At 24.2% G+C, this 12,857-nt stretch overlaps 1 protein-coding gene across 1 annotated transcript in view; it reads right to left on the reverse strand.

The window, feature by feature from the left end:
• LOC117173939 (rab proteins geranylgeranyltransferase component A 2) overlaps positions 1-12,857 on the reverse strand; it is a 58,458-nt gene that overhangs the window by 9,351 nt on the left and 36,250 nt on the right. Inside the window, exons 7-8 of the mRNA XM_033362588.1 lie at positions 11,740-11,900; positions 4,355-4,525 (exon numbers count right to left, since the gene is read on the reverse strand). Coding sequence (XP_033218479.1) covers positions 4,355-4,525; positions 11,740-11,900 — 332 coding nt within the window. The remainder of the gene's footprint in view (positions 1-4,354; positions 4,526-11,739; positions 11,901-12,857) is intronic.

Genomic DNA, 12,857 nt, shown 5'->3' on the forward strand with positions numbered 1-12,857 from the left:
GGGGGTGGAGGGTAGTCCGTTTAGCGTGCAATCGACTCGGGATACTTATAAGATACTACCATGATTTTTTCAAATTTTTTGGTCCAAAAATAAATTAGGCAAAAAACCGGCCTTACCGACCCTCCCCCTTTGATTCACCTTATAAATTAAAAATGAAATTGAAATTGGAAATTCAAGTAAAAGGTTCAGATCCCCCGGCATGAACGACGGCGAGACGCAATTTACCGTGACCGTAACCCTTCCACAATCCACAGGTGCAGCGTGATCCAGAATCTGAAAGTTGAACTTGGAGGACCTTTTTTCTGGTATAACTTAACGGAACTTGTAACAAAAGGGATTTGGTTTAAAGTTTTTCAAAATTTTAACTAAGTGCGCATAGTTCTTTACAAATGAATTTTTACAACATTAATAATGCAAATTTTGTATTAAATTTCATTATTAAAAATTCAAAGCTAATTAAACCGTTCAAAATAGAGTGATCAAAAACATTTAACTTTTAAATAAAAATAATTTCCAACTGGAAGCGATTCAAGGTTTGAAAATTCCAATTATAAACTTATCAATTTCTTTATAAAAAATAAATAATCCTAAATAAATTGAAAGCATTCAAAATTTTTAATTTTGTTTTTTAATTGAAAAATCTCTAAATATAATTATTTTAGATTAAAATTTCGACTACATATTTCATAGAAAATTAAAATGATTTGCACAAATTTGTTTTATTTTTCATTCAAATTTAATTGTCCCCAATGAAAATTTAACTTCTTTATTTTGTGGTAAAATTTGATATTTTTTATTACAAAAGGAAACTATTTATTTAGAAAAAAATTTAATGCAAAAATAATTAATTAAAATTTATACTATAATCACATCAATTGTTCAAATTATTTAGTAGAAAAAGTATGTAATTTGTTAAAAATTCGCCCTTTTTTATAGAAATTGATCTTAGTTGAAAATTCAACTATTTGGATGAAAGTTTATGCATTTTGTTGAAAATTAATTTGTTTAGTTGAAAATTGGACTTTTTCAATCTGAAAATAGTGTATTTCGTGTAATTTTTTCGAAATATTAGAAAAATAGTGTCATTGTTTCAAAAAAGTTTAAAATAGTTTAAGAGTGTGGTGAGTCCGAGGCCTGTAGTTAGCAATTCAGTCACTGCTGGAAATTAGTATAAATGTTTAATGATTCAAATTAATAGTATTTAAAATTTCTTAGTTTTAAAGATTTTAAGTTATACAAAACCTCTGTCAAGTATATTGTCCGAGGAGTTTTAATTGTAATTTATTTATTTTTTTGTTTATCTGCTAGATTTGATAATATTATAAATTATCTAGGTCCATTTAACAATTTTTATAAACTCTTAATATTCAAAAATTGGTTATTATGGATGTAAAAATGGACTGTTTTTAATATCAAGACTATTATTTTAAATTACTTTATTTTATTGGGATATAGTTTTGTATGTAATTATAATAATTATAAAGTTAAGATATATTTTTGATAAACTTAAATCTTAATTCAAAAATAAAATTTTTGCCCCTCCCCAAATGCATGGAACAAAACTTTATTTCTGTAATATCTTTGTAATTAATAATAATTATCATCATTTTATTATGTAATTATATAGTTCTTAACAAATTAAAACTATTTTTTAAAGACACTTATATGGAAAAAATTAGGGTTTACAAAGATTAGCGGGTGTTTGAAGTGAAAATAGTTAATTCATTTTTAAACCAAATTTTCATATTTTTTTTATAAATTCAAATTATAAAGTATATAATTATTTATATAAGGCATGTCTATATACATTATAGTCTATAAAGAGAACTGTGACAACGATTGACTCTACTGTCTCTCTCTTTTCCATTTTTTTATTACTTTGTTCTACAATTGTAATGAGCCGATCACACTGATTTTTGGAAATATATTTTTTGAAGTTTCGTTTTCAAAGATTTCTTCTAAATTCAATAAATAAAGACACTAAGCCATACCGTGCTGTCATTCTTTAAAGTTCGGATCTGTTTCAACTCTAATTTATAAGAATTTATGGTGGCGAGTAAAAATTAATTGAGTTAGATTACAATTGTTTAAGACATTTCGGCACACGATGGTGCCCATCTTTATTTAATTGTTCAAACATATTTACACATATAGTTTAATCGTTAATAATGTGGTTAACATGACAGTTGTTAGTTTTGAGAAACATATCTTTGGTCAACTTTTTTGGTATTCTAATTGATAAAAAATTCTTAGACGTAAGTTTTAATTTCTTCGGTATTAGCATTGACTAAAATGTTTAGTTATTAAAGAATGACTACAACAAATATTTTTATCTCTTATTATTAGGGTTAAGTTATAATTACATCTGTTTATAACATAGTCAATGTAAAATTCATTTAGTATTAAAACAACTAACATTTACAGTGATTTTCTGTAATAACTCTTCGTAATTAATAAATAGAGAATTAACTAAAAAATAGATCTCAATTTTTGATTGGAAATGTTTAAAAATATCAATTTTGCTTTATTCTATGTATCCCTTCAACTTACTAAAATTATTTCTAATATGTTGTGATGTTGTCATAATGAAAAATGTTGCTTTGAAATCTTTCATGTTATGTTTCGAAACTTTAGGAAATCATTTAAAATCATAAATTACTTTTGAAAAAAGACAGATTTTTAATAAAACAGTTCAATTTTCAACCAAAAAGATTATCTTTCAAACAGTTGCATTTTTGACCGAAAATACGACATTTTCCATAACAAAGTAATAGAACTTTATATTTTATACGCGTAAATCTTCGAACATTTGAATAACAAATATAGAGATTTAACATATCGTTCAATAAGTCCCGAGACTAACAACGAAAACATTTTTTTCAAAAATAATTTTTATTCATCAACATAATCTCCTTTTAGAGTGATACAATCTTTCCAACGCCTTTCCAACATTTCTATACCATGTTTATAGAAAAATTTATCCTTTGCTTCAAAATAGGCTTCAGTTTCGGCAATGACCTCCTCATTCGAGCCAAATTTTTTTCCCTGGAACATTTTTTTGAGATCAGCAAAGAGCCAGTAGTCGCTAGGGACTAAATCTGGCGAATACGGGGAGTGGGGAAGCAAATCAAAGCCCAACTCGTTGATTTTTGCCATTGTTTTCATGGAGTTGTGTCATGGTGCATTTTCTTGGTGAAAAAGGATTTTTTTCTTCTTCATGTGCACTATTGATCGATTTACCTTTTTCCAGGTAGACAATGAAAAGGACGCCATGTGCATCCCAAAAAACAGACGCCATGACTTTGCCAGCAGACTGCTGCGTTTTTGGACGCTTTGGGCGGCTTTCGCCAGCCTTGCGCCGAAAGTGAATCCGGAGTGAAATGATGTATCCATGTTTCATCCATGGTCACGTATCGACGCAAGAAATCCTTTTTATTACGAGTAAATAGCGATAAACAGCTCTTTGAATCGTCGATACGTTGCTTTTTTTGTTCCATTGAAAGCAATCGCGGCACCCACTTGTAAAAAACCTTTTTCATGCTCAATTTTTCATGAAGGATTGTAAATACGCTTCCAGATGATATCTGTGTCATTTCTACAATCTCACGGACCTTTACTTTGCGATTTTTCATTACGATTTTTAAAACTTCACTCACATTTTCCGATGTAACTGCTTCCAATGGCCTACCCGAACGTTCCGCATCGTTTGTGTCCATACGACCACGTTTAAACTCAGCATACCAACGACAAATCGTTGATTTGGATGGAGAGAAGTCCGGGTAACGTTTTTCAAGCCACTGCTGGGCTTCTACGGTGTTTTTACCAATTAAAAAACAATGTTTAATCAACACGCGAAACTCGCTTTGTTCCATTTTTCAAACAAATTACAAAGTGACTTTACTCTAACCTCGATAACTCTGCTGTTTGTGGTCCAATCGACGTGAAATTTTTACACGTTTCATGTGAAGATTCGCACTTTAGGAAAACGTGGCTAGTTTGGTACTACTAGCACCATCTCTGGGTTAGTCTCGGGACTTATTGAACGATGTGTTAATTTTAAAAGTTTAAAATTAAAAATGATCAGACTTTGAGTGTTTTAATTTGTAGTTCAGTTTTTGCAACTTCAAATGACAACATTTGGTGCATTATGGTTTATCATATTTTATAATACGGTATTATATAATTTGGTATTGTATCATATTGTATGAGAAAGAGAGAGAGAGAGGTTTGCGATTTCACAAGGCATATAAAGCGTCTCTTTAAAAATTCCAGATTTTCCAGTTGCCTATACCTTGCCTGAATCATCTGAATTAAGTAAATAAATCATTCCTTTTGATAAAAAAAAAAAATTTACCTGATTGACAGCAAAGTCGAAATCGAGGTCTAGATCGGGACCCGAACAAAGATGAACGTTGCTGGGAGCGGAGTTGCTCAATTTAATATCTGAAGCTGGCAGATTTAAATAGAGGGACCACATAGTGTGAGGTTTCAGATCTTCAATGTCCTTGGCCGCCTGCTCTCCCTCCTAGAATCACAAACAAATTATTATTATTATTATTATTATTATTATTAGCAAAAATTTAATTTTCCCATTTTTTAATTAGTCCGGCTACAAGAAAACCTGGCCCAAGCTATGTGCATTAATTTTCGTAAAATTAATTAATCAATTTCACGGTAAATTTTTCAATCCTGAAAATTATTATAGTAGGCGTTGGCTAAAGACGGATTTTACTTTACTTCAACTATTTTGTAAAAATCAACTACCTTGTTAAACATTCATTTTTTTTTTTTGTTTAAAAATTATTCTCTTCCCTGAAGAAATTTCACCTTTTTTTAGTTAAAAACAGAATGGCTTAAAAATTAATCTGTTTCAGAAGAAAATTAACTTTTTTGTTGAAAATTCAACTGTTTAATGGAAAAGCCTTCTTTTTTTGTTTAAAATTAATTTTTTATCTGAAAATGTAACTTCTTCAATTTTTTAAAGATTGATGTTTTTTTATTGAAAAATCTCCTCTTTCGGTGTAAAAATTACAATTTTCTTGGTTTTAAATTTTATTTTTGTCGTGCGGAAAATTAATTTTTTGCTGAAGTAATAATTCTTGTTTGAAAATTCAATTTTTCAAGAGAAAATTTGTCTTTTGGCTTGAAGGTTCAACAATTTAGCTAAACTTTTATTTCTTTTCTGAGTGATAAATCTATATTTGAAACAATTAAAATTCTTAAGATTTAAAACCGAAATATATTGTATTTTACACAAAATAGTTGAATATTCAACCAAAAAAGATATTATATACAAAGAGATGGATTTTCAAACACCAAAATACACATTTTCAGAAAGAAATTAATTGAAAATTTTTCTAACCGTTTTCTAAAACAATAAATTAATATTAATTTCAAATAGTTAAACTTTCAACAATAAAAAAAATAATTTTTACTAAAAACATAAAGCATCAACCAAAACTAAAAAACTAAATTCTTGGAATATTTAACTGGAATAGTATTTTCATTTTAAGTTTAAGCAAAAAATTATTTTCAAACAAAAAAAAAATCAAAAAATAGCTCATTTTTTAACCAAGAAGATAAATTTTTAACTAAAATGATCAGTTTTCCATAAAAAAATTAATTTTCAACAACAGAGTTTGCTTTCCAAACCAAGTAAATTAATTTCTAACCTAAAATATTAATTTTCAACTAAAATGATGAATATTTAACAGGAATCTTAGAATTTTCAATCGAAAAGAAGAATTGTTAAACAAGGAGATTAACTTTCAAAGAAAAAAATAATTTTTTTACCGAAAAACTTTACTTTCTACCAGAAAAAAGCAATTTTTCAATAAAATACGCGAATTTTAAACGAAATAAATAAATTTTTAATTTAAAAAGACAAATTTACATCCAAATTATTCGATTTTGAACTATAAAATGACTACTTTCAACTCAAAGTTAAAAGTTTTAATTTTCATTTAAAAAAAATTAACTTTAAACCAAACTGATGATTTCTCAACTAAAATTATGAATCTTCAACTGGAATATTTGAATTTTATACCTACCAAAGACATGAATTTTCAACTAATAAAATTAATTTTCTACAATTCACAAGAATTTTTAAACAATAATCAATTTTTAAATAAAAAATATAAATTTTTAACTAAATAGTTGAATTTTCAGCCTAAAAACATCAAATTTCAACCAAAAATAAAATAGTTGAATTTTCCGTTCAAAATATAAATCTTAATAAACAAAAAAAAATCGAATTTTCAGAAAAATAGTTCAATTTTTTACTGGAAGTTAAATTCTTAGTTGAAAAATTGATTTTCAACATAGTAGTTACATTTTTAAAAAGAGAATGAATTCTCCATTAAAATTACGAATCTTTCATCATGAAAAAAATTTTTAACAAAAGAGATGAGCTTTTAAACGCAAGTAGTTTAATTTCCTTGAATATCAACCTTTTTTTTTTTAATTCATATTTTGTTGCTGATAATAAGTCAAATGAAATTTTTTTGGGTGAAAACTATTTTTTTTTTGAAAATTTTTCTTTTTAAATTAAAAGTTCATATTTTTTAGTAGAAATATTGCATCTTTCTTGAATAAAAATGCGACTATTTTATTCACAATTCAACTATATCATTGAAAATTGATTTTTTGTTTAGAAATTATATTTTGGTGTTGGAAAATGAACTGAAATCTTTTCTGGATAAAAGTATAACTTTAAACAACAAAATTTCGTTTTTTATTAAAAATTCATCTGCTTTAATACAAACTTCATCTTTTTTTTTATAAAAATGCAACTATTTGTTGGAGAATTCAAATATCTTCATACAAATTCATCTTTTTCGATTGAAAAATCATTTTTTTTTTTTTCAGAAATTTATTTTTTGTTCAAAAATTTATCTTTTAATCATCAAAAGTCAACTGGAATCTTTTTTAGATAAAAATTAAAATTCTCTCGTAAAAGATTATTTCTTGTTTAAAAATTCATCTTCTGAACGTGAAAAATCAACTGAAATCTTTTTGTGAAAATTTATCTTTTTGATTAAGATTTTAAAAAAATGTGGATAGAAGATTCAAAATTCAACTACTTGGGTAAAAGTTAAACTACAAAATGTATCTTTTACAATTTTTTTAAGATTGACCTTCTTGTTTAAGATTCTCCTTTTCTGGTGAAAAAATAATATTTTTCTTGGTTTAAAATTTCACCTATGTTGGGTAAAAATGCAAGAGTTTTGTAGAAAATTCAACAATTTTGTAGAAAAATTAACTATTTGGTTAAAAATGTATTTATTTGGTTGAAAATGCGTTTTTTATTATTAAAAAGTATTTTTTTAAACTCAAAATGAAACTATTTTGTTGAAAATCAACTACTTTGTTAAACATTCATTTTTTTGTTTAAAAATTCATCTCTTCCCTATGGAAATTTCACCTTTTTTAGTTAAAGTTCAACAATTTTGTAAAAAAATTAACTATCTGGTTGAAAATAAATGTATTTGATTAAAAATTATTATTATTTTTGCTATTTTGTTAAAAATCAAGTATTTTGTTGAACATTCCTTTTTTGGGTTAAAAAGGAAGTTTTAACTGAAAATTTAACTATTTTGTTGAAAATTCAACAATTTGATTGGCATTTTTTTCTTTCTTGGCTAAATTTTTTTCTTACTGAAAATTCAAAATTTTTTTTTAAAGTTTTTTTTCAATTCGTAAATTCGGCTAGAAATTTCAAAAATTTGGTACCAAAATTAATTCATTTTCTTAAAAGTTCTTTTTTGTGACAGATCTAATATTTTTTTTTTACGTAACTTTTTAACTGAAAATTTAACTTTTTTGTATATAATTCATATTTTTGGCTCAAAAATTCATCAATTTTGTAGAAAAATTAAACTATTTTGTTGAATCATTTTGTTAAGAAATATTTTTTTTCAAGATTTATATTTTTAGTTGAAAATTCATCTCTTTTGTTGAAATATGTTTTATTTTTTATTTTTAACGGTTTAGCGGAAAAGTCTTGTTTTTTTTTAAATTAATTTTTTAACTGAAAATGTAACTTTTCCAATTTTTTAAAGATTGATATTTTTTTTAAAAAGTCTCCTCGTTTCGTGAGAAAAATAATAATTTTCTTTTTGTTGGGTAAAAATGCATTAGTTTCGGTGAAAATCAATTTTTTGCTGAAGTATTCTTTATTTGTTGAAAATTTGTCTTTTTGTTTTTAAAAACTATTTTTCTTTTTGCATAAATTTAATCTTTTTTGCTAGAAATATAAACTATGGCCCTTTTTTTGGAATTTATTTTCTTAGATTGAAAATTCAACTAATATGTTAAAAATTTAATTATTTTTCTGGAAATTCTTCTCTTTTTTTTGGTTGAAAAGTAATTTTTTACTGAAAATTTTATTATTTTGTTAAAAATGTAACAATTTGATTGTATTTTTTTCTTTCTTGGCTAACAAATTTTTTTAATTTGAAAATTCATCTATTTTTTTAGTTTAAAAATTTATTTTTAACTGTTTAGTGGAAAATACTTCTTTTTTTGTTTAAAATTAATTTTTTAACTGAAAATGTAACTTTTCCATTTTTTTAAAGATTGATATTTTTTGTTGACAAGTCTCCTCTTTCGGTGACAAAAATAATCATCTTTATTAATTGAATTTTTTTTTGTAAAAATGCTTCAGTTTCGGGGAAAATTAATTTTTTAACTTAAAGATTCCACAATTTAGATAAACTTTTATTTCTTTCTTGAGTGAAAAATCTTTATTTGTTGAAAATTCGTCGTTTTATAAATTTATCTTTTTAGATTTACAATGCAACTATTATGTTAAAAATTTAATTATTTTCTTGACAAAATTTTTTTTTTGTAATTTTTTACCGAAAATTTAACTATTTTGTTGAAAATTCAACAATTTAATTGACATTTTTTTTCTTTCTTGGCTAACAAATTTTTTAATTGAAAATTCAACTACTTTTTTATACAATTATTATTATTTTTAAATTTTAAATTAGTTTAAAATTAATTTTTTAACTGAAAATATTTTTGGTGGAAAAATTACAATTATTACAATTTTTTATTTTAAATTTTATTTTTGTCTGATAAAAATGCATCAGTTTCGTACAAAATTAAGTTTTTGCTGAAGTAACCTTTATTTGTTGAAAATTTGTCTTTTTGGTTTTAAAAACTATTTTTTTTTTTTTTGCATAAATTTGATATATTTTCTTGAAATATAAACTATTATACTTTTTGTTGGGTATTTATCTTTTTATATTGAAAATTCAACTGTGTTAAAAATTTAATTATTTTTCTGAAAATTCTTTTTTTTTTCTTCTTGAAAAGTAATTTTTTACTGAAATTTTAACTATTTTCTTGAAAATTCAACAATTTGACTGAGATTTTTTTGGCTTAAAAACTTATCTCTTCATGTAGAAATTACACCTTTATTTGTTTACAACTGAAATTTTCTGCTTGAAAATTAATCTGTTTCAGAAGAAAATTAACCTTTTTGTTGAAAATTCACAATTTCGGGTTGAAAATTCAACTTTTTTGTATGAAATTCATATTTTTGGCTCGAAAATTCAACAATTTTGTTAAAAAATTCAACTATTCTATTGAATCACTTTGTTAAGAAATCATTTTTTTTGAAGATTTATATTTTTAGTTGAAAATTCATCTCTCTGATTAAAATTTATTTTTAACTGTTTATTGGAAAAGCCTTCTTTTTTTGTTTAAAATTAATTTTTTAACTGAAAATGTAACTTTTACAACTTTTTAAAGATTGATATTTTTTGTTGAAAAGTCCTTTTTTGGTGACAAAAATAATCATCTTTTTTATTTAAAATTTTATTTATTTTGGGTAAAAATGCATCAGTTACGTGGAAAATTAATTTTTTGGCTTAAAGATTCAACAATTTAGATAAACGAGTGAAAAAACTTTATTTGTTGATGAAAATTCGTCGTTTTGTAAATTTATCTTTTTAGATTTACAATGCAACTATTATGTTAAAAATTTAATTATTTTCTTAAACATTTTTTTTCTAATTTTTTAACGAAAATTTAACTATTTTGTTGAAAATTTAACAATTTTAAAAGAAAATTAACTTTTTTCTTTCAAATTAATTTTTATTTGAAAATGTAACTTTTCCAATTTTTTAAAGTTTGATGTTTTTTATTGAAAAGTCTCCTCTTTTGGTGAAAAAATTATAATTTTCTTGGTTTTAAATTTTATTTTTGTCTTGTAAAAATGCATCAATTTCGTGGAAAAGTATTTATTTTCTGAAGTAATATTTTTTGTTTGAAAATTCCATTTTTCTAGAGAAAATTCGTCTTTTGGCTTGAAGGTTCAACAATTCAGATGAAATTTTATTTCTGTCTTGAGTGAAAAATCTTTATTTCTTGAAAATTTGTCTTTTTGGTTTTAAAAACTACTTTTTTTTACATAAATTTGTTTTTTTTTTGGCTTGAAATATAAACTATGACCCTTTTTATGGGAATTTATTTTTTTATATTGAAAATTCAACTGTGTTAAAAATTTAATTAATTTTCTGAAAATTTCTTTTTTTTTTGTTGAAAAGTAATTTTTTCTGAAATTTTAAGTATTTTCTTGAAAATTCAACAATTTGACTAAAATTTTTTTCTTTCTTGGATAACATATTTTTCGTTTTGAAAATACATTTATTTTTTTGGTTTAAAAATTCATCTCTTCATGTAGAAATTTAACCTTTATTTGTTTACAATTGTAATTTTCTGTTTGAAAATTAATCTGTTTCAGAATAAAATGAACTTTTTTGAACATTTTTGGGTTGAAAATTCAATTATTTTGTATAAAATTCATGTTTTTGGCTAGAAAATTAAACAATTTTGTAAAAAAAATTAAACTATTTTATTAAATCACTTTGTTAATAAATCATTTTTTTTTAAGATTTATATTTTTAGTTGAAAATTCCTCTTTCTGGTTAACATTTATTTTTAACTGTTTAGTAGAAATAGCTTCTTTTTTTGTTTAAAGTTACTTTTTTATATAAAAATGTAACTTCCAATTTTTTAAAAATTCATATTTTTTGCTGAAAAGTATCCTTTTTTGGTGACAAAAATAATAATTTTCTTGATTTGAAATTTTATTTTTGTTGGGTAAAAATTCATCAGTTTCGTGGAAAATTAATTTTCTGGCTTTTTGATTTTAAAACCATTTATTTTTTGTGTGCATAAATTTAATCTTTTTTGCATGAAATACCAACTATGACACTTTTTATGTTGAAAATTTATCTTTTTAGCTTAAAAACACAAATAATATGTTAAAATTTAAATTATTTTGTTGAAACTGCAAGTATTTTGTTAAAAATCTTCATCTTAATCTTAAAATCTTAATCTTTTCTTTTAGAAAAGACATTTTTCCTTTTGAAAATTCAAATAATATTGATTTAGACCAAGAAGACAAACAAAATTAACATCTAAAACTATTAATTAATTTCCACGGTCAAAAAATCTCCATCAAAAATTAAATATAAATTCATAAATTTTAAATTTTTATTTGAAATACTGTTCCATTCCGTCTGTAAAAGATTCTATGTTAAAAGTAGGCAAAGATTTCAAGTACCGGCTCTTTCTAAATTGGGCAAAATAATTAAAAATAATGAAAATTTGAATTCTGCCACGATCAGAAGTAAATTCCCAGTTTTTAAAATTAAATTCCGAGTCTTTTTCCGTTTTCCGGTCAATTTGCCATCCTGAAAAAGTTTTTTTTTTTTTTTTTAATACCGTTAGGTGTCTTTTATCAGGTGAAACAGTCTGGGTGTGCGAATCCGTGGGACTGCGACTAATATTGGGCTCCAAAGCCCCCACTTTCAGGAACTTCTTGACGACAAATTCGAGGTCTTCTTTCGCCGTCTTCGTCCGTTTGCAAGTCATGTGCAGCATGACTGGAATAATAATAAAGAGATCGGTAAATCTCGCAGCAATAAAGGTTCGATTAATCATCGATCAGGGTGTCTACTCAAATCCTGAAAAAATCACTCGCAATTCCAAGTTTTTTTTTTTCAGATTTCGCGAATTTATCATAATGTTTTTTGTTTTTGTTTTCTAGGGATTTAATTAATATTAGAAGATATTCTTAAATATTTTAACACGAGAGATAAAATAGTGAATTAAATAAGACTTGAAATATAATTAATCATTTCTTGAATTTGTCTCTAAAGTCTATGAATTTGGATAGCAATTCAAACAAATTTTTATTTATCAAGTTATACTTAAAATTTAGTGCTGATTTAGGTCAAATAATGCGGGCACTATATTAAATTAAATTTAAACCGCTTAAAATTCCTAACTTTTCGAGTAGAAATTTCGATTTTCAAAATAATAGATGAATTTCTAACCAAAAGGATTCATTTTCTACTACAAAGAGGTTTTTCGAAAAAAAAATATATTAATTCTCAACCAAATAGTTGAGTTTTAAACTTAAAAAAATCAATTTTCAAACAAATCGCTGAAGTTTGAACCAAAAAAGCAGTTTTCAATCAAAAATTGAATAATTAAATTCTCAGTTAAAAAAATTATTTTCCACTACAAAAAAAAAAGATGCATTTTAAAAACAAATATAATTTAAGTTTTATCCAAGTAGTTTTATTTTCAACCAAAAATATGAATTAATTACTTAAATGATCAATATTTAATTGCAAAAATGAAATTTTTATGCAAAAAAATGAATTTTCAAACGAGACGACTAATTTTAAAACAGAAAGATTAATTTTCTACCAAGAAAGAAAATTTAAACAAAAATGTATTTTAAAAAAGTGGAATTTTTAACAACAATTTTAAATTAAAGAAACAAAACAATTTTCAACCTAAAAATTAAAATTTTAACATAACTAATGAATTTC

This window comes from Belonocnema kinseyi, chromosome 5, assembly GCF_010883055.1.
Source record: "Belonocnema kinseyi isolate 2016_QV_RU_SX_M_011 chromosome 5, B_treatae_v1, whole genome shotgun sequence".
NCBI classification, from domain to species: Eukaryota; Metazoa; Arthropoda; class Insecta; order Hymenoptera; family Cynipidae; genus Belonocnema; species Belonocnema kinseyi.